The sequence below is a fragment of the Danaus plexippus genome (genome assembly GCF_018135715.1).
Source record: "Danaus plexippus chromosome 18 unlocalized genomic scaffold, MEX_DaPlex mxdp_20, whole genome shotgun sequence".
NCBI classification, from domain to species: Eukaryota; Metazoa; Arthropoda; class Insecta; order Lepidoptera; family Nymphalidae; genus Danaus; species Danaus plexippus.
The window spans coordinates 864603-887634 of NW_026869853.1; the positions used below are offsets into that span (position 1 = coordinate 864603).

Below are 23032 nucleotides of genomic sequence, written 5' to 3' on the forward strand. Positions count from 1 at the left end.
TAACAACAATCATGGAGTTAAGATGAAATAGTAAAAAAATAAAAAGAGTGATAGTTTAGTAAAATATTACAGTATTTACTTTATTACAAAAATTTCTTCAAAAAATCTAATTGCGAACAAGAACAATTTCGAAAAATATATTCTATTACGATGATCAGATGTCATTGACATATGAAAATGTCGGTAGAGACAAATGACAGTTCTCTACATCGTGTGCGGTTTTCGGCAAGTGTTCGAAATAAAATTCGTATTACTTGCTATTCATAAATTACACAGTGTATCAACATGAAAGTTCTGTGTAATAAAACGAATCCACCGCTTGGTAATTTTGTATTTCTCACATAATATTTCAATTCAAAATATTTTAGAGCTAAAGTCTCAAAATAGGACTTTTCACTACATTTCAGGGGGTCTACTAGCAGTAGAGTTCTACAGATCTTCGGCTAAAAATGTAGATATCGTATGGGGCAATGAATCATCTGTTACACTTTTAAATTCACCAAAGCCAGTGCCATATGGAACCAGCAATGATTTGATTAGAATTCTTGAAAATAATTTTAATAAATCCGTTGGACCCCTAGAAAAGGTTACGATGAATCACTGGCTGTCCCTCAGCCTAATTCTAATTGAAGAAATGCCTAAATCTCTAGAATATCTTGATAAGACTCTTGGTCCTATTACTTATTTACATGGGGAAGCTTTATCTGTTTCCGATTTAGCTGTGTTTAGTGCTTTGTATGGTAAGTAAATTGAGATATATATCACAATTATATTTAAAAAATTGCTTTGGTATGAAATGTAGTCCAATTTTATATATAATATAATTTCTAGCGTCTAATAAATTCCAAGAATTGTCAAAAACTAAAACATATAATAATATTACGAGGTGGATGAAACTCATTCAGGCCCAAGAACCAGTAATAAAAGCACTCAAAAGTATTCCAGCTGATGTACTTGAAAATTTATCTAAAATATCTTCAAGGTAATTATTGCATCATTTTTGCACACTAAAATTACTTATTGCATGATGTTAGATAAAGAACAGTTGACATATAGGTATATATATTAAATACTCTTTAATTCTAAGAGAAATTAAATTCAGTAATACTTTGAAATATCATTAATTTGGCAGATCCACACCAGAAAACAAGGAAACAGGAATGCGTCAGGAAGGCAAATTTGTTGAATTGCCACATGCTGAGATGGGCAAAGTGGTTGTGAGATTCCCTCCCGAGGCATCTGGGTTTGTATTAATTGTTTAAAAGATGTTCATAATTAGAAACAATAATTATTTGTGTCGAATTTAAGCATTTATTCAATAAAAAAATTAAAAAGTCCATGAATACTATTGGAAATGTTTTAGAACATCAAGTATATATCATTAATTTAGAACTTCTTTAGACATACTATAATATTTTTTCATGCTATTCTTTATTATATTTTATACCCACAATTACATTTTTAACATCAAGCAATTATTTCATTCTTTAATAAATAAATTATTAAATATTTCTGATATTGCAATACATAAAATAAAATACATAATTATTTTCAGCTACCTACACATTGGGCATGCTAAGGCAGCTCTTCTAAATCAATATTATCAGGAGGCCTTCGAAGGAAAGTTGGTAATGAGATTTGATGACACCAACCCAGCTAAGGAGAATGCTGAGTTTGAAAAGGTAATAAAAATTATTTCATAATTTTGTGTTTATTTAAAATTTTTATGAGATCTAAGACTCTACTAAGGTTGATAAAAAGAAACAGAAATGTCGAGAGTATGTAGTTTTAACAGAAAAAAAAGAGTGTAATAAAGCATGCATAGTATATCCGAAAACTATTAATTTTATTTAAATAAAATTTTAATATAAATGAATTTATTTACTATTAAATTAAAATGTATATATTTTTAGGTGATATTAGAAGATGTTGAAATGCTTGAAATAAAACCTGACATGTTTACACACACTTCGCAATACTTTGATCTGATGCTGCAATTCTGTGAGAAGCTTATTAAGGAGGGCAAAGCATTTGTTGATGATACTCCGGCAGAACAGATGAAGAATGAACGGGAACAGAGGATTGATAGCAGGAATAAAAGCAACTGTAAGGATATAAATTAATTTAAAAAATCCTACAACTTAGTTAAAAATTGTATATATTTTAATCTTGTCTTATCTTTATCCTATTTTTGTTGATGTTAAGTTAAATTAGTTACTATTATAACGAGTACATATAGTGATTAGTTTCCCTAATTTTTATGTTGTTTTTTTTTATATTGTTTTAATAATGTTACAAACGTTAACTAAACAAAATTAATAAAAATCTGAGATATGAATTTCAGCTGTAGAAAAGAACTTGCAGCTTTGGGAAGAGATGAAGAAGGGTAGTGATATTGGCGTCCAAAACTGTGTTAGAGCTATTATCGATATGCAGTCTGCTAATGGATGTTTGCGAGATCCAACTATATACAGATGTAAGCCAGAACCACATCCGAGAACGGGAACACAATATAAGTATGTACAATATGTTAATATAGTTGTATTTTTTATATGAAATATGTGAGTTTGGCTAAAATATTTAGTTGAAACATGATGTAAAACACCCTGTAGCGCAGTAGACAGACTGACTTGATTGATATGAAGCTAAAAAATATTCGACTTTGACTTACAGCGCTATCTGGTTGTAATATTCTTTGTAGGGTATACTTATTGGATTCTGATAAACTTTTTTTTACACAATATTTCATACATTACACTGTACACATACATATGTTTAATGTTTGGTCCTTGATAGGAACACTTGAATTTTATATAGCAACAAACAATATAACTAGCTTTAAGTCAAATTTGTTGTATACTGTTATAATAATGTGGATAATATGATTGATTTCCAGAGTGTATCCAACATATGACTTCGCTTGTCCTATCGTCGATTCCATAGAAGGTGTAACACATGTTCTTAGAACAATGGAGTATCATGACAGGGATCCACAGTTCTATTGGTTCATAGATGCTTTGGGGCTGCGGAAACCATATATTTGGGAATACAGCAGGTATGTGACATAAGCATCAAATATGCATTTTTTTCTGGTAGTAATCATATAGAAACACTCAGAATACTTGTCTACGTCTTGTAAGCACTTTTTTTTATATAAAAACTTCTTTCAGGTTAAGTATGACAAATACGGTTTTGTCAAAACGAAAGCTGACTTGGTTCGTTGAGCAAGGTCTTGTTGATGGATGGTGAGTATTTGAAATCATAAACCTTATGACATACATTTTCTAAATTATTTAATCTGTGGTGATTGAAAAAATTTTATTGCCTAACTGAACGTTTGTCACTTTAATGTACATTGGTACATTTTTTAAGAGATATAGAAAAAGAGGGGGAGGGGTTATGATTTTTTATGATTGGATCACTGTCCATTATGTAAGAGAACTGAAGATTAATGGCTATTTCGAAGAATTTAATTAAAATTACCGCCATTTTTACTTTGTTGTTCGTAACGATTTATAGCGATATGTTGATAAGTCAAGTTTCATAATAATGTTTTTTAGGGACGATCCCCGCATGCCGACTGTCCGCGGTGTCCTCCGTAGAGGCCTGACCGTGGAGGCGTTGAGAAGGTTCATACGAGCTCAAGGCTCGAGTCGCTCCGTTGTGTTCATGGAATGGGATAAGATATGGGCCATCAACAAGAAGGTATTAATTTAGAGATTATTAATGTTGCATTATACACTATGTATAAAAATTAACATTGTTTGTGTTGCCAGCTACAAATCACAGTAAAGAGATTTTTATATTATGAATTTATACATTTCTTAATCTGCATTCCAGGTCATTGACCCCGTAGCTCCTAGATTCACTGCTTTAGAATCAAAGCCGGTTCCAGTTAACCTCAAAGGCGTCACATCTGACAGTACTTTAGATGTGCCGCTACATCCCAAAAATCCGGATGTGGGCAACAAAAAAGTTTGGATATCAAAGACATTATTGATAGACCAGGTCGACGCGAAAACATTGAAGGAGGGGGAAAACGCGACGTTCATTAACTACGGGAATATAATGATTGATAAAATACACAAGTAAGTTTTATTATACTCGCTCGTCGTGTTAGAAATACTTATGTACGTATGTAAAAATACTGAATATAATTTAATTAAATTTTGTGTTTGTGTACCAAAAAAAAGATATATAGATATAAATGGTATAAGAGATATGTGATGCACAGAAGATAACTTATCTTTTGATTAAGATCTACAAGAAAACCTTCAGAAAGAGAAAGAAGACCAGTTATTGCGTATTATCAAATGAATTATTTAAATGGAACCATAATTTTCGGAAATACTATACGCATATGTTATATTAATTTTACAATTTTTGTTTCCGTTGAAATCGTAGTTTCATTTAAATGTGTACTCGGGAAAGTCTTAGTCATTATTATAAGCATTACTACAGATAAAATGTATTTACTTGTAATAAAAAAAAATCATTAAAAACACCAGTCTTACGTTTCGCTCACACCAGATGAGCAATTTTTACATATTTTTAATGCTGACATAGTGTAAATTCAACAAAAAAACTAAAAAAAAAATTCCCACATACACACTTGGAAAATATATATATATATATATATATATATATATATATATATATATATATACGTAAACAGTGAAGTCATTAGTAATCTACTAACATAATAATATTAACGCATCAATATTTATTAATTTCTGCTACTTCCTACAGGGCCGCCGACGGTACGGTAACAAGAATAGACGCGACGCCCAATCTCGATAATAAGGACTATAAAAAGACGTTGAAACTGACGTGGATAGCGGAGACACCACAGTCGCCGATGGTGGAAACCTACTGCGTGTACTTCGATCACATTATATCGAAACCCTTGCTCGGGAAAGACGAGGACTTCAAAAAGTACATCGGACATCAGACACGGGTGAGATATATTCCCTATTCATCATCATCATCATCATCATCATTAGTTTATCGTTGCCCACTGCTGGGAAAAGGCTTCTCACATGGAGAAGGTTAGAGCATTAAGCACCACGCTCGCTCAACGCAGATTGGCGATTTCAAATTTATAATTTGAAATTATTAGTCCAGGTTTCCTCACAATGCTTTCCTTCACCGTCTGTCAGTGGTGTCTAAATACTCTTAGAAAGTATATATGAATCTGAGAAATCACATTGGAGCTTGCCAGATTTCGAACCCGCACTCTCATGCACGAGACGCCGACCTTTAACTTCCAAATCACGACGACTTCCTTAATATTAAACATTTTTTTTGTTAGGATTTAAAATATATAAATATGCTCGAATCGAATCAGTTTTAATATTTTTTGTATATGGCAACACAAATTTAAAAATCTTTCTATAAAACTGTTACAATTATTAGCTATAATCCTCAATTATTATTATGCATAGACTAAGTTAAGACTAAAAAGAAAATTCGATAATAAAATTAATAAAAATAAAATATCATATAAAGGACATTGTAGCGCTAATTGTATTAAAAGTATTGTTATGTTCTTAACGATTTTTTTTAAATATATTGTTGCCATAATAAAACTAGGAAAATAAAAAATATGTAAATCTCATATTTAATTAAATTCATATATTAAAACTGTGTGAACTAGTACTTGAATTAAAATATAAATTCTCATATTCTGCACTTATCGAGAAAATTTTGCAGTATACATTGTACTGTTGGTATTTTAATTCAACTTTTGTTTAATTAATTCAAAACGATATATATTGTACAGTGGGAAGTGCCGATGCTGGGTGAAATGGCTTTAGAGAGTGTGAAGGAAGGAGACATCATTCAGCTACAGCGACGCGGCTTCTTCCGAGTGGACGCGGCGGGGGGACGCTCGGCTCTCACTGGTCAAGTTCACCCGCTCGTATTATTACATGTGCCAGACGGACGAGCGGAAACACAGGTACTTACTTGTATATATATATTAATTTCTACTTTACGCCTCTATTAATTTCCTAATACAAATATCCAAATGCAAATCAGAGTAAAATAAAATGCTCAGAAAGATTTTTATATTTATTTACTGTTTAGTCATCGTAACATAATCATAGTCGTTTTAACATAATAAAAAAAAATTCTACTCTAGGTAGGAAAAACAAACTTTTAACATAATTACGTTATCAAATATAAGAAACAAGAAGAATATCATCGACTAAAAAAATTATTATAAAACGGATTACAGTAAACAAATTCTACGGGAGGCCTATGTTCCGGGTTGGTTGTAAGCATCAGGTTCAACATGCTAATGAATTGACCAATTTTCTTGAGATCATTTCTCTTCTGGTTTTCATCCCTGTCCTGAATCCAGTGCTTGAAGTACGCACCGTGTATTGTGCTCGCTATTATATTTTTCGTCTTCGAGCCATGTTGTTGTTTCTGTAAAATTTCATCCTTTTCATCACAGTATTGGTGATTTCTATAAATTGAAATTAAATTTTCCTGACCGATAGAATAATGGTAGTTGGTACATGGTTCGTATTTCACAAAAAATAAAAAAGTACTAACATGTGTTCCACATTTGTATTTTTGTACGCAATGACCAAATTTGTACAATTCCCTGTACCGTGAATTATTTATGATATTATAGGGTAAATCCCCTAAAATGCACATTTGCTTGTACAAGACGTGATCGTCGATACATCCTCCAAACAGTTGTATGCCGGTTGCCATTTCATGCAGAACCAGAGCTGTAGACCATACGTCGACACTGAAACCTGCTGAATGTCCCAATAATATCTCTGGAGCTCGATAACACTTTGGTCCTTGGAAAGGCCAGGTAGCACCAATTTCTATACAGTATGCTTCATCAAAACCACATAGTTTCAGCCTACTGATAGTAGAATCGAGCAATATATGGCTTGGCTGTATATCTGCAATGGATAAGCGTAGATTTTATAATAGCTTTACTTACTATATTGTATCTGGCTATCATAAATAATCGAATAAATAAACAATCGATTCGAATCGAAATCGATAAACAATCGAATAGATGATACACTTATAAAACTATATTAGTAAAGCTTCTGAATTGGCTTGGGTAGTTTAATGACTGTTAAGACAAGGTAACAGGGATAATTCCAGCTATAATTTTTGGATATACTATAACTGTGATCATGATTGATTTAAAATAACCGAAAATTCGGATAAAATATGGAATAATATAATAAATCGCCCAGTATATAAATCATAGTTTCATTTATATGCGAATATATTACACATCATTGGGACTGAATCCACTTAGTTTTTTTACTTACCAGAGTGAACAATGTTTTTATTTTCCAATACTATCAAAGCAGTAAGCAGCTGATGTGCAAGTTCCTGTATTTTGTCTATGTGAAGATTTTTTTTCGATTCCTTTATCAATTCTTTCAAGTTTTTTGGATAAAAGTCCATTATGAGACACCACTTGTTCCTTATGAAAAAATCGGCTATAATATTAACAAATAATAAATCATCTTTGGGTGTATTGATTTGGATTCTTTTAATAATCTGTTGTTGTTGCCTTATTCCTATACATTTATGTCTAAAAAATAAAATTATTTTATTACAAATGTATATAGAATAATATTTAATGATTTAAACCAATGCGCTAACTTTAATTTCACTGCATAATATTTGCTGTCTGTATCTACACACTGTAATATATCCGAAAACCTTCCAGAATGTATGTGAGAAATTCCAGAACATTCTTTTCTTATGCATTGATGGAATCTTTTTTCTAATATCATTGTAACATTCTGATCATTACTTTTGCCACTGTTTGCCACCACTGTGTCTTTGCTAGACGCAATGGGTTTCATATCTTTCTTACTTTTGACAAGTGCAACTTCATTGATGTCTTTATCTTTGGATACAGTTTTCGCAGATAACTTTCTTTGTTGCTCTGTGCTTATAGTTTTGTTCTGTTTGTTATACAGATCATGACTATCAGCAGTCTCTGTCTTATTATATTTATTATCCTGTACTATTTTAATCTTCGCACTATTATCTCCATTCACTGAGTTTGGTGATGGTATATTTGAATCTACCGAGTAGTCGGTTTGATCTTTAGATGATAATTTTTTTGAATTATATATCATATAAGTATCATTTAAACTTTTATTAATAACTTTTGGTGTAGATATTTTATTTGCTGAAGATGTAACTTCATTTCTATTCATATCTATTCTCATAGCTTGATGTTCTTTCTCCACGAAGTCATTGTTATTACTGCTGTAGGATTCAATAGTTGTATGTGTGTCCTCAATTGTATTTTCTGATGTTTCTGTTAAATCTCTTTTATGGACATCACATTCAAACCTTCCCTTGATGTTCTCATCTTCTATATTCATAATTTGAACATTTTCATCACAATCATTTAAATTATTTACTATTTCATCTATATCTATTTCATCTAAAAAGCTTAGATCTATGTTTTGTGGTGATCTGTCTACCTGCTTAATTAAATTTTTAAATGATATTGGATATATTGGTATTAGAAATAATATTTTTAGTCATAATAAGAAATACGAAATTGTTTAAATGAACATTTCAGTAAGTTCAAGAGTAATTGGGAAATTTTTGGGCCATCTTTACGAACAATATTTAAGGTTAGCATTTATAGTATGAAAGATTTTTTTATGTCTTACTCACATCTGGAACTTCTTCTTTGGGTTTTTTGGGAGATGGAGGGTAACATTCTGTTTCACTTGACACTGTTTTAATATTAGGATTTTTGTGTTGGGAAGACTTATTTTTCTAAAAGTTAAACTTTGTAAATTATTAAATGATTACTCTATACATTTTAAACAAAGACTAAATGTTGGCTAACAAAGTCCATACAGAGAGATAGTATACCTTACCTTTAGCATATTGTTACTGAAAAAAAATACCAGTGACATTTAATTTTACAGTTTTATAGGTATAACTGTTATATGAAAGAATAAAACTTAAAAAAAAACATTAAAAATTTATTTGAAAATGACGCTTGGGTATAATTTGAGTTTATATATCATAATAATATTCGCAAAAATACTGATACTTGTTGAAGTTACGTCTTATTATTGATAACAGCCGAAAACCGCTTGCCAATCAAATTCGTAAAAGCGTTGCTCAACTTATTCGGTCTAAATGTAAATAACTCGTAAATATTTAAATATAACTTTCTTATGTGATATTAAAACAAAAAACTTTAATTCATTGGGCTTTCATGGAATAAGCACATTTCAAATTAATCTTATTTTAATCATTACTTTTTTAAACAGAAATGTTTATAAATACTTACGCTACTATAATATTGTATTACGTCGTGTACGTCTTGTTTTTATATAATATTGAAGAAATAAGCATATTTTTAAGCACAAATATCTAAGTACGCTTGTGCGCTTGCAATTGTTTTGTTGATTAATCAATTTTTTATTCGTCTACTTTGACAAGTATCAGCTTTTGAAGTTGACAGGACGCAAAACTCATAACGTGCCATTGTATTAAATCTGACCCACTTATTAAGATTCATATATATACCGGAACTATTTTAATATATTAAATAAAAACAATGTTTTTTTTTATTGATAAAAAAAACAAAAGTTATGTTTATATATTAAATACTTTACATCATAATTGTTTTTGAATAAATATGAGATTACGTATAGATATTTTTTTTAAATATATAAAATGTATAAGGTGCCTGTGTATATTAAAATTAATTAGTCTTGGACAATAATTAATTATGTTTTGTTAAAAAGTAAAATTTGTATTAATTATAACATTTGTTATAAAATATTATTAATTATTATTTTTATTTAAAAAAAAAACTGTATTTGAATATATTATTGTACCTTTTGAATAACAAAAGTCCATAAATCGTTTAACACTTTTATAAATCTATAAAATATATGTTTGAAGTAAAGTTCCTGCTTCACTTCATACCAAATTGAATCAATCTCATTTTTATCTCATATTTTTTAAATTTAATTATTACAGCTGATTTTTAAATTAATTTTAACCATCCCCACTTTCTAATCCCGATAAAATTCGTTTTTCTAAAACAGTATTTTCGTTTTCTTCGAACTGGTATTTCATTTCATTGTAATTATTAGGAACTAACGTGTCCACGAAGCCTGTTGAACTGCTATCCGCGGCAAATTTTATGTTAATTTTTCGCGGCATGAGTTCCCAATTCTCATCCAACTGTTTCATACTCTAAAAATGAGTTTTAATTTTAGCATGTTGGCTATTCATCACTTATTCAATATAAATTTTGCTGATATTAATTTTTTGCATATTTAAATTATTCGGGCCAAATCTTTTTAAAGTACGTTCAAGTATGATGTCCAACAAACAAGTAGACCCAACATAATTTAAAAAATTATACTTCTATTCAAATAAAGAAATAAAATAATTTTGTGTCAGATATACGTAATTTTAATACTCAAATGTTATTTATTTTTATAATTAAGTTTGCCAAATAATACCTTTTTAGTGGAATTATTTAAGGTTTCGAGCTCTTCATCGCTGTAGGAGCTTAACATTTCAAAACTAAAATCATAATTAAAAAAACCAAGCATTTCCCCAGTTTTAATTGATTCAGAATTATTTTTTTTCTCAAAGTTAATATCGAATATTAAGAAAAATTAAAAAACTTATAACGTAAATAAATCATGAACTCACCTTTTTTTCTTCTAACATTCGATGTGTGTGTGTCTGTTTAAAGCACATTTTTTTACATTTATGGCGAAAGCATCGCGGAAGTATCCTGTCTCCGATATTTGGCGTGATTTCGGACAGTTTGTATCTTTTTATTTCATTGTTACTTTTACATGGATTTTTGATATTTAAATCGGTTTCTGAAACTATTCCTAAAATAAAATTATCCTTTTTGTATTTCAAATGTTTCACTTTACGTTTCCTCATGTGTTTCTCGTTAATTTTCATTATTTCTTTTTATAAAACCGATACTAGCTCCTTACAACTTCTATAAATGAATTTTGCTTCACATTTTCAAAGAATCTTGTTTTTTTCTGTCTACCCACTGTTGTTAACGTTTATAAAATGTTACGCCAAGAATAGAAACATCTAATATCTATCGATTGACACATATTAAAGAATACTGTGTCTAGTATTAAGACTTTCAAATATTAATAATATTTTTTTTATAATGTACTGTATATAAAATATATTTACGGTATAATATGTTTGTTATTTGTCTGTTCGTCATTTATCTATTATGATTAGTTTCATTGGTTACGTCAAATAAAAGTGATTTCTCAAAAAAGGTCACATGTTTGTATATATATGTTTCTGTGTGATTAATTTATACAAATAAAATATTCTTTTCGCTTCTAAACAACATTACGCTATAATATTTTCATGCGGCTTGACCGTTTCACAACATCGGAGTTTGGATTATAATAAAATTAACCAAAACATTGGTAACTCTATTTCATATCTTATCGGTCATTCGTTATATTGGAAAAAGTATTGCTCTCGTGGTTTTGACCGCAAAAATTTTGTACGGCGAATTGTGTTTTCTTAGAGAGGGATTCGTGTTTTAATTAACCTTTTCTCACATTTCACATTCACGTGGTATCATCAATAGTAGATAAGCTTAATAGATTAAAAAAAATAAATAAAGGTTTCACTGTAATAATGAAATGCTAATTGTATTTTTTTAATCAGAAATTTTTCCGTTTCATACGTACATAAATTATAAAAAAAAATTGTACTTTATAAATAAAGTATTAAGATCAGATTTACCGAAACAAATTTATTTTTTATTTTGCAATAAAATTGTGTCCCAAAAAATTCAGTTACAATAACAACTGTAAACAAATGCTTATTACATGCAGCTGGCGTAAGCGGTGCTTCCATTTAAATGGTCAAATTGAAGCACCGCTTATTGGCCCCTGCTCATGTCAGACAAAAATATATTTTATTCTTATTTACATTCATTAGTATTTCAAATAAAATGGTCCGTCCCCACGATTTGGCTGCCATGATTGTTTAATGTGTGTAATATATGCTAGCTTTAATAATTGTAGTTTAATATCTAATAATAATACGTTTAGGAGACCAAATAATTGTTAAGTAAATTCATTAACATTACGTAAATTGGCTTTTGTCTCTTATTCAATTAATATTTATACCAACTGTTCATATATCAAATTCAAACTTGCTACACTTCTACCAATAAAACATTAAATGGATGTCTCGATATAAAAATAGTATTTAAATTAACGTACACACCAAAAACCTTCTTGAATTTATATTTTAATAAAATGTTGGAAAAATTACATATTTAGAATTTGTTGCCCTATTAATAAAAATGAGAAGTGTAAATATATACGAGGTATTATTGTTTTTCTTAATATTCTTTTAACTTGAAAATTTATTTATTTTTATTTTTTTGAACTAATAATTTGAAAATTATTAAGTAAACTGTTGTTTGTTTTTTATAAATAGACTGATCACTGACTAGCAATAGATTTGTAAAGGTGTGGATGGATGTATGTTTGTCATTCATTCCGTAAAACTGTAGCTATTATATTTTTGACGATATAAATTTGAACTTTATTTCGATGTATTGTATAATAAGTAATTTATAGTACAAATATTTCAAACATGTTCTATTGGATACAGATATTATACAAAAGAAAAAGTGAAAGGTTTTTTTTAAAAGCCGAACTTTCACTCGTTCGATGGTACAAATTCAGTTCACCATTGACATCACATTAACGCTGACGTGTTTAAAATTATATCATAAATGTTTTGTCGACTTGATTTGTTTAAGTAAAGTAAGCATACGTGGATCGAACCATTCCGATATATTTTATAACATTATTACCTTTATTATACAACTTGCTCGTTCTGATAAGTTGTGTGTTATTTTTATCAATAAAATTTAGTGATATAATACATTTCCCATATATGTATTTTGGACATAATCATGGCATTAGGTACTCTATCACTAAAAATTGGTTCATAAACATGTTTTAGACGAAACCAATACAAGCAATCGCTAAGGAACCAGTCTCCTCTCCATCTTCAGGCGATGCTGAGAACTTGAATATTGAAATCACGAAGCAAGGAGACGTGGTGAGATCACTGAAAACTTCTAAAGCTGAAAAAGCCAAAATTGATGAAGCTGTAAAAACCTTGTTGGATCTTAAAGCCAAGTATAAGGAAGCTACGGGCCAGGTTTGATTATTTTTGAATTTCATCCGGAAGTACCTATAACTTTAAACCGTTACACAAAGTTTATCAAATAATAAAAAAGTTGTAAATTCCATAAACTATCTATCTCTGTATAAAACTGTGTAAAGGGAATAGCCTAAAACTCTTAATTAAATAAGTAATTTATAAATCATTGCCCACATCTAAAAAGTTGGGTCGATTCCTGTAAAAGATATTTTATACATTTCCTAATATGTATACGATAGTTATATTTAAGATTTTCGCGGGAATCATTGAAATGAAACTAAGCTTTTCGGATACTGCGCGTTTTTTATTATTTTGTATTAGATTAAATGAAAAATTTTCATCTCGTCTGGCCGTAACCACGGTTGCTGTAAAGGAACCGAAACGTCGCGTCGGAATTATGTAGTTACAAAATAATAAAAACAACGCATAGTATCTGAGAAGTTTTGTTTACCTAAAATATATACAATAATTTTAGGATAAACTTCTTGTAAACGATTTTAAACCTTTGTCAAACTGTAGAATTGAACAGTTTAATAAATTTTAAAGGATTGGAAACCGGGCGCCTCACCAGCCAAGGCTAACTCTTCGCCGAGTAGTGACGTATCTGCTTTGAATTCTGAAATAACAAAGCAAGGGGATTTGGTTAGATCACTGAAAGCCTCTAAAGCCGAAAAGGGAAAAGTTGATGAAGCAGTAAAAGCATTGTTGGAGCTCAAAGCCAAGTATAAGGCAGCCACAGGCCAGGTACATGAACTTGTATTCGAAAATCAAAAACGTAATTAATCTCTTTATCATAAAGAAGGAATAACTAAAAATAAATAATTTCTGTTTAATAAATTTTTAGGATTGGAAACCAGACGCAGCACCGGTTCAAACATCACCTGTCTCTGACGCCTCGTCTCTGAACAGCGAGATCATTAAACAAGGTGACATAGTGAGGAGTCTGAAGTCTGCAAAGGCTGAGAAGGCGAAGGTCGATGAAGCTGTCAAAGTATTACTGGACTTGAAGAACAAATATAAGGCTGCTACCGGACAGGTGAATATCTATTATAGGATTTTATCTTCACGCACCTTTTGAAACTAATGTACACTTTGTGATAGTATTCACTTAAAAAAGATCAACAGTAAAAAAATATTTAAAACCGTAACCAAATACTTCATGGTGTCCTTGAGAATGAACACAAACTTTTTAAAATTTCCTTAACTCAAAAATTTATTTTTTTACGTAAAAAGTTTTTTTTTTAAATTGGCCATGTGAAACATATTTAAATTTGTAATATCTTAACATCAAACTTTTTTTTTTGTTTATATTAAAAAAATAAATAAATTTTGATACCAGAAAGACAATCTTGTAGGTGGTAAAATTTCATTCTACCCACAATAATGTTCTATACAAAATATAATGAAAAAGATAATAATATTACAGGATTGGAAGCCAGGAAAAACGCCTTTTGTAACTCCGCTATCAAACTTAAACAGCGAGATCATTAAACAAGGTGACTTAGTGAGGAGTCTCAAGTCTGCGAAGGCTGAGAAGGCGAAGGTCGATGAAGCTGTCAAAGTATTACTGGAATTGAAGAACAAATACAAGGCTGCTACCGGACAGGTGAATATAATAAGAATGTTATGTCTCACACTATTCATATCTCGCAATTTAAATCTTTTTTATATGGACCGCTTTTACTAAAATAAATTAAATTATTTAAACAAACGTGGATGACTTTCAAGTTGTGTTATACTCGTAATTTTCAGTTCCTTTGTACCTTTTCAATATTCGAGTGTATAAACAATAGATTAGCGTTTGATATTAATCTACGCTATTGGGAATTATGAGTAGCTTTTATTAATGTTAACAGAAAAGTTAAAATAGATCTTCATTTTAATAAAGGTGATCCGTACGGTGTTGTCATACAAAATTCAAGAGTACTCGAGTTTTTAACTATATGTTAAGTAAAATATGTATTAAACGTATACATAGCTTGTTAAATATCAGAATATTATATTGATAAGTAAGATTTATTTTACAAAAATACCAAATTTCTCTTTAAAATTTAAAAATATTGGTCTTCAAATTGGAATTCCAGTGAAATTCCTCTCAAAAAAAAAAAAATATGTTATGAGGTGAGCGTTTAACGCGCGTTAGTTAGGGGCCCCTTAAAGCTACACCTGGGTCGCAAGTCCCAGGCGCTGTTGAAGTTACTCTCCCTGCAACGCGATGGAACCGGCACCCGCACGGTGAATCCATTGAATGCTGAGAGGTTTCGTCTCATTTTAATAAAGAAATGGCATATGTTTATACCAGGATTGGAAGCCGGAAGGAACACAAGCATCATCTAACAATTCATCAGCTATGGCATCAAATGAAGCTTCGTCCTTGAACAGCGAGATCATCAAGCAGGGAGACTTAGTGAGGAGTTTGAAGTCTGCGAAGGCTGAGAAGGCGAAGGTCGATGAAGCTGTCAAAGTATTACTGGACTTGAAGAACAAATATAAGGCTGCTACCGGACAGGTGAATCATAACTATAAAACTTATAACGTTTTCATATTTTTGCTTACGCAGATAGAAATTAAATAAATTTGTTTATATTAACACAATAATAAATGTGTCATATAAAGCAAAAAACTCTTTTTTTGTTACTGAAAACATTAATAATACAGGATTGGAAGCCGACACAAGAAGTCAAGGTCGATGATTCCAAAGTGACGGATATTTTGAATGAAATAACGTCCCAAGGAGATAAAGTCCGCACTCTCAAGACAGAAAAGGCTGACAAATCTGTTATAGACGCAGAGGTAGATATATAGATTGACTATTGAGATCAGAAAAATTTAATAATATAACAAAGCCAACGAAACGAGATAAATTATGTAGACAAACTTACAAAGTTTCTCATTAACGAATTCTTCAGTAAAGTTATCATTTATTTGAATTCCATTGTTCCTTTTTTTTATTATTGCTTTAAGTTATAATTTATTCCTTTTAATTTAACATCTCCACTTTTAAGTGTCGTATTATAAATGTAGATATAAAAGTTAATTTTTTTAGCTCTTTCGGAAATCGTTGTTGCAGTGTTTACAAAGAGCTATTTTTTTTTTCAGGTTAAAAATCTTCTAAATCTTAAAGCTCAATATAAGAATTTAACTGGCAGTGAATGGACAGCAAATGCCGCTGCAAAACAAGATAATAAGAAGTCTGAGAAGGTAAAATTTGTAGGTACTTTATATAAGAAGTAAAATTTATTTTGTTTGTACTAAAATTATGTATTAACGCTTACGTACAAAAATACATACAATTTCAAATGATATATGCATGTCTGTTTTCAGAAGGCGGACTCACAGGCAAGTGCTGGAAAAGCTAATAAGGCAGATAAAGTTAGTATAGTATTATTCTATATGTTTTACTATTTTTTTGACAAAAATCTTTATCCTATGTTTGTAGTAATATTCTGTTGTTGGTTATTCGGATGATAGCATATTTTTATTTAATTTTTTTTTTATATTAGAAAGAGAAGAAGCCAAAGGAAAACAAACCTAAAGAGCAGGTAAATTTATATAATTATATTTTATTTTGCTAAAGCTACATAATTTTTTTTTATACCTAAGGTTAGTTGGTAGAAAATGCTTTAAAATATTAAACTCGTTTTTTGTTCAACAGTATTAACAATAATAATAATATTGACTTTTGATGATAAATTATGTTAGTATAAAACATACTTGAGAATTTTTTGATTGTATGCATAACTAATGTCAGTGACTAAATCACCAATACTAATTGGAAAATCCTTTAAATATTAGTTAAGATATGCAGACTGTTAAAATTTTTTAATTATAAATATAATCAAAAATTATATTATTATCATAAAAAGATTTAAGACTCCTCTGAAAAAAAGTGCAAATATTTACAAGAGAAAAAGAAAATTTATATTAGAAAATTTCTGTATCTGTATATATATATATTTATTTATTTGTTAATTGTCCAGGTTAAACCGAAAGAGGAAAGTGGCTCCGGAGTTAAGAAAGTAACCCGCCTCGGTATGGAAGCGAACAAGGAGACCGACCTTCCAGAGTGGTACTCACAAGTTATAACTAAGTGTAAGGTCCATTATTAATACTAATAGCATACCACGGCTTCGTCTATCTTTAGTTTTTGAGCGATACCTTTATTTCAATAGTTTTATGTTCGTGTTTTTATGTGTTAAAACAATTAGGGTTTATTTTGCAAACACCATATTATTTTCTCATACAATATACTTCCATTACAATTATTGCTGTATCCCCCCCACTTCGCCTTCATGGGTCACAAATTTTCCTCACAGAAGTAACAATTTTCTTTTGAGCAACTACCCTCCATACAAAATCTTAGCAAAATAAGTTCAATATTTTTTTAAATTTATCTAAGAAAGAATTTTTATGATGTCATAATTCATTACACATTATTTATCACATACATAGCAAAGCAACCTTATATGATTGTTCATATAATAATAATAAAATTCTTTAAATACATAATACATATTTATTTATTTTTGTAAATTTCAGCGGAAATGATAGACTACTACGACATATCCGGCTGTTATATTCTACGTCCGTGGTCATTCAGTATATGGGAGGGTATACGGAGCTTCCTTAGCGCTCAATTCAAGAAAATGGGAGTCAAAGACGGTTATTTCCCAATATTTGTATCGAAGGTGCGTTATATTAAATATGAATTTGAACATAAAAAAATATTATTATGATTTAATAAGAAACATCTATAATTAATTATGTTTTTAAATACTAAAGCATTGTTTCACTTAATAACAAAAGAATTTAAATTAAAAAAATATATTATGATTCTAAACTGTAGGCTGCGACCTCTGGAATATTAAAATATACATATGTGAGGGACATCTGTATAGTGTTCATTCTGTACTGCTTAATTCAACGACTCAGCTCAGGCCACGAAAGATAAATTGGTAAAGCAAATAAAATACGATGTTCCAGAGGCATTCTTTATCTTCTAATTTTAAATTTAATTTTAGTGGAATCAATTTTTTCCTTCCAAAAAATAAATAAATAAATAAAACCTTATTACTCTTGTATATTTTGTAAATTTGAAATTTTGGTTTAACATTTTTTTTACACTGTTATATATACATCCTAAGAACATTCTATTTTCAAATAATGTATGAACCAAAGAGCATCTTATAAGGTATTTCTGTCACGGCAAGAATATATATGAAGATATGAATATATCCGTCCATGACATGTATTTCTAATAAATTAATACAATAAAAATGATGATAGATAAGATTTTCTACCGTACCTTATGAGTTGAATGTAGCACGAAGCAGTAACAAAACATGTACACACCAAACCCCCAGGCGGCTCTAGAACGTGAGAAGACCCACATCTCGGACTTCGCCCCCGAGGTGGCATGGGTGACGCACTCGGGGTCTTCGGAGCTGGCGGAGCACGTGGCCGTGAGACCCACCTCGGAGACCGTCATGTACCCCGCGTACGCCAAGTGGATACAGAGCCACAGAGACTTACCGCTCAGGATCAACCAGTGGAACAATGTTGTGGTATGAGTAATAATAGATATTGGCAACGGTTGTGTGAGTGTGGCTGAGAGTGTGTGCGTGTGTAAGTATGTGATACGAGTATACCTTCATGTACGACTATTACTATAAAATGTTTGCGTCTGTGTGTGCGCGTGCGTGTGCGTGTGTGAATGTATATATAGCTGGATGGCATTATGTAGCTATAGCTGAAAGTACGTACTTGCACCATCAATATTAATAGGCGAATTTCTATAGTAGTTTTTGTTCTTTTTTTTACTTCCCAGAGGTGGGAGTTCAAACAGCCTCAGCCTTTCCTTCGCACGCGTGAGTTCCTCTGGCAGGAAGGACACACGGCCTTCCGCACTAAGGAGGAAGCGGACAAGGAGGTTCTACATGTACTCGGTACTAACACACATAGCAAACAATAATGCACCCAAACATACTAGAGCAGACTTTCAGTGTGACTAAGAGTTATATAAAATGGAATAAAAATACTTATTAATTATTATTCTATTTAAACTCATAACCATTAAAGAGAATTTATAAAAAAAACAATACGTTCTTTGATAAAGATATTTTTTATGTAAATGATACCTTTTAGTACTATTTATTACATTTAAATACAGATCTGTACGCCCAAGTGTATGAAGATCTCTTGGCTATACCGGTTGTGAAGGGAAGGAAGACGGAGAAGGAGAAATTCGCGGGAGCTGATTACACCACCACGGTAGAAGCGTACATACCTGCTAGCGGCAGGGGCATACAGGTGATAATATAAGTTACTTACTAACAACGAGATCTAAGACTTTCACGAGTGTTTATAGTATTCAATTGAATGAAACTAATGTTTTTCTAATTACTAAGCGTATTCTATAATTCTTAAAAACTACAAACTCCCGACATCTCGCGCGACCGTGCTGGTTGCTGCAAAGTAACCGAAACGTCTGGGGTTTGTAGTTTTTAAAAATTATAAAATACGCTTAGTAATTAGAAAAATATTAGTTTCATTTTACTTTTTTACAAAAAACATTATATATCGAATATCCGTACAGATATTTCTATATAGCCAATTTTTTTAAGCTCATAGAAATTCAAATTTTTCGTTCGTTACATTATATTTTTTTGATAAATATCAAAACTTTTATGTGCTCGTATATCGAGTGTTAAATACTTATTATTTTTATTCAAAAAATGTGAAATCACTATACATTTATTAACTTCTCTATCTGTAGTTGTGTCAATTTAAAGAAAAAAGGAACAATCATAAATTCAGCTCTGTAGTCTCTACGATATTTCAGTCCCAACTAAACTGTACCCCTAGTATAAATTTTCATCGCCGCAATACATACGAAGCGTTTCACGTTTCTTACTAAATAACCTACGTTAATACAAAATTAGCGAAGAGCTATGAATGAAAACAATCAACGCATCATATGTAACGTTATAACGGTAACTCAGAATAAAAATGATGCGTACTTCTAGGAAGCTCCTACTCAGGAGACTGCCAAGAAACACCAGAAAAAATAAATTTAAAGCAATTCCGTCTTCAATTTCATGATATTTAATAGGCTACGGCATGTGCAAAAAAAATTGAAACCGTTCATAGTACTATAGAAAACTTATAAGAAAAAATAATATAAAATAGATCACCTATTATATTTTTTTTAGCTTAGTTCCTTCATTTTGTTGATCTTAGAGAGAAAATTATTTAGAAATGTACGACCTGCTTAGTAATGTGTTATCGATGTCAGGGCGCTACGAGTCATCATCTCGGACAGAACTTCTCGAAGATGTTCGAAATAGTCTACGACGACCCCGACACCCAAGAGAAGAAGTTCGTGTATCAGAACTCATGGGGTCTCACTACAAGGACTATAGGTAAATGACTATGAAGCGAACTAAGGTTTACGGATATTCATACGCGTTTTTTTTTATTATTTTTTAACTACATAACACCGAGGATTCGGTTCAGTTTCAGCAGCCGTGATCACGCTGAACCTGAAATGAAATTTAAATGAGTACACTCGAAAATATAAAAAAAAAACTCTCTGAAATAAACATCCTCCGACTGTAACATGTTATCTACTGTTCTTTCCATACGATTTCGATAATTTTCTTTACTGTAACTGAAGTTTGAGCTTAATTTAAACAAAAATATAACTAAATCTGGTTGGACACATTCGGTGAAAACCATTCCCATATATAATGAACAACCATTATGGATGTCAATAACTTTAATAATGTTTCAGGTGTGATGGTCTTAGTACACGGGGATGACCGCGGCCTGGTGCTCCCTCCGAGGATAGCCAGCATTCAAGTGATAGTGGTGCCGTGTGGCATAACCGCATCCAGCACAGACGAGGAGAGGAAGTCACTCATAGACGCCTGCAAGCAACTAGCCGAAGAACTGTCTGCGTCCGGCATCAGAGCTGAAGGAGACTATAGAGATAACTACTCCCCTGGGTGGAAGTTCAATCACTGGGAACTTAAGGTGATTTTTACCGAACATTATAACGAAAAGCTTTCTTTACTATAGACATGTATCTCAGATACATAGGAGTTGGTGAATTATATGCTGGCATGTGTTGTAATGTACCAGAAAGATAAGAGTGACGATTCAAAGGTTGCTTTAAGAGGATCTTTAAACAAAATGTCTTTTAAATGGATTCACGCTATATAATAAAACAAGCAAAGGTTAGACTGGAAAAATAGAGAGTACTATAGTTTAAAAATATCCTTTAATTCTTTTATTTAGAAAGATGACGTAACAAAAAAAATATATATAAATCTCGGGAGAAGTAGTAAGTTGCGGTGTTATTCTATACAATAACTTTAAGTTCATTAATTTATCAAATTATACAGGGTGTCCCGATCCGAGCTGAGCTGGGTCCCAAAGATCTCTCTCGTGGCGAGGTAGTGTGCGTGTCGCGCGTGTCGTCATCTCGGAGCACCCTCAAGAGGGACGGAGCCCCGGCCGCCATCGCTGATATGTTGGAACAAATACACAAAGATATGCTGGCTAAGTAAATATCATTAGGAAAGGCTATGAAATGATCAGTATGCCTAAAATATATCAACCTTTAGTGCATCCCTTTAGTATTTATATCTCATTAATATACCTGTATATATGTGAAACATCACTGCCAAAAATACTACTATGTCTGATACTTATAGAGATTTCATGCAATTTAACAACATTTTTGCAATTACACTATTATTATTTGGTTATATATTTTTTTAATTTCATTGTGGTCTCTAATAAACGAACTCTGTTTTATTATCGTCTTACTTCACTAAAATAAGAGAAATATCATCTAAATTGGAATTTTAAATGAATAATAAAATGCTGGTTACATGTTAATTAGGAAAAATAAAAAGGTGATAAAATTATATAATTTTAATAATAATATAATTGATAAAACAATAGTAGGTATATATGAATTAGATGTCACTATAATCCTATTAATGTCTATTTGTTTATTTTCAGCATCTGTAATACATATTTTATATATATATATGGTTTGTCTGGCAAAGATCGCATTTTACCGATATGTTCGCCTTTTGTGTTTTTTATCGTGTTCTGTCATCTCTCTTTTCTAAGAATGTAATTATATAATATAAAAGTAATTACTATGTTATCACAGGGCTACTAAGGAACGTGATGAACGGTTCTCCATGGTGACTGAGTGGAATGACTTCACCGAGGCTTTGGAACGGAAGCATCTTTTATATGCACCGTTCTGTGGAGATATTCCATGCGAGGATAACATCAAAACTGACAGCGCTCGGTAAGAGTTTACTCATATTTTATATATAACTCTTATCAAATGCTTACAATATTTAAATTCATATATGAAATATTAATTCCTAAAGGTATGTATACATTTTGAATTATTTCATTGCAGCACTGAAGATGACCCTACCACAGAAGTGAAAGGTCCGGCGATGGGTGCTAAATCACTGTGTATACCTTTCTCTCAACCGCGGCCTTTGAAGCCCGAAGATAAATGCATACATCCGCTTTGCAATAATAAACCCCAATACATTACACTCTTTGGCAGAAGCTATTAAGAGTTATTATGTACTGTCACATATTTATTACAAAGTTTTGGAAATGTATTTTTGTTTTACTATGAAACTAGACTAAGACTACTTGTCAAGAAAATTAACAAAGTTAAAGCAATCTACAAAAAGAATAATAACATTATTTTACTTATTTATCATAAGCCAATAATAAAAATTAATACTGTAATAGT

The 23032-nt window shown here is 30.9% G+C and overlaps 2 protein-coding genes across 11 annotated transcripts; one reads left to right on the forward strand and one right to left on the reverse strand.

The window, feature by feature from the left end:
* The first annotated feature begins 185 nt into the window (after positions 1-185).
* Positions 186-22895, forward strand: LOC116773289 (bifunctional glutamate/proline--tRNA ligase). Of its 6 annotated transcripts, none has more exons than XM_061528582.1 (32): positions 186-322; positions 408-740; positions 832-982; positions 1133-1243; positions 1556-1682; positions 1914-2106; positions 2345-2516; positions 2897-3055; positions 3171-3245; positions 3561-3705; positions 3841-4088; positions 4750-4957; positions 5783-5959; positions 13030-13230; positions 13780-13977; positions 14078-14269; positions 14660-14839; positions 15536-15742; positions 15892-16026; positions 16333-16443; positions 16558-16605; positions 16737-16775; positions 17214-17325; positions 17773-17921; positions 18597-18797; positions 19061-19178; positions 19403-19542; positions 20528-20654; positions 21026-21267; positions 21639-21799; positions 22421-22564; positions 22682-22895. In XM_061528582.1, exons 1-32 carry the CDS (start codon positions 286-288, stop codon positions 22845-22847), a joined length of 5007 nt encoding a protein of 1668 aa, XP_061384566.1. In that variant the 5' UTR covers positions 186-285; the 3' UTR covers positions 22848-22895. The 6 variants fall into 6 exon arrangements, with proteins under 6 accessions (XP_061384566.1, XP_061384567.1, XP_061384568.1 ...); XM_061528583.1 differs by having other exon boundaries at positions 16333-16434; XM_061528584.1 differs by having other exon boundaries at positions 16333-16434; positions 16561-16605.
* LOC116773287 (serine/threonine-protein kinase PRP4 homolog) lies at positions 6060-9584 on the reverse strand. 5 transcript variants are annotated; one of them, XM_032665711.2, is made up of 7 exons: positions 9320-9577; positions 8898-8913; positions 8689-8793; positions 7651-8489; positions 7311-7579; positions 6562-6926; positions 6060-6432 (listed from the first exon to the last, which is right to left on the reverse strand). In XM_032665711.2, the coding sequence occupies exons 2-7, from the start codon at positions 8904-8906 to the stop codon at positions 6202-6204; spliced, it is 1818 nt and encodes a 605-aa protein (XP_032521602.2). In that variant the 5' UTR covers positions 8907-8913; positions 9320-9577; the 3' UTR covers positions 6060-6201. The 5 variants fall into 5 exon arrangements, with proteins under 5 accessions (XP_032521602.2, XP_032521601.2, XP_061384573.1 ...); XM_032665710.2 differs by having other exon boundaries at positions 7651-8492; XM_061528588.1 differs by having other exon boundaries at positions 6341-6472; positions 7651-8492; positions 9320-9584.
* Positions 22896-23032: the final 137 nt, after the last annotated feature.

Coding starts and splice junctions, on each gene's coding strand:
- LOC116773289 (XM_061528582.1), top strand. CDS start 286: ATGAAAGTTCTGTGTAATAAAACGAATCCACCGCTTG. Junction 323..407: donor TAAAACGAATCCACCGCTTG/GTAATTTTGTAT, acceptor ACTACATTTCAG/GGGGTCTACTAGCAGTAGAG. Junction 4,089..4,749: donor ATGATTGATAAAATACACAA/GTAAGTTTTATT, acceptor TACTTCCTACAG/GGCCGCCGACGGTACGGTAA.
- LOC116773287 (XM_032665710.2), bottom strand. Junction 8,493..8,688: donor CCAAAGAAGAAGTTCCAGAT/GTGAGTAAGACA, acceptor AATTTAATTAAG/CAGGTAGACAGATCACCACA. Junction 6,927..7,310: donor TAAAAACATTGTTCACTCTG/GTAAGTAAAAAA, acceptor TATCCATTGCAG/ATATACAGCCAAGCCATATA.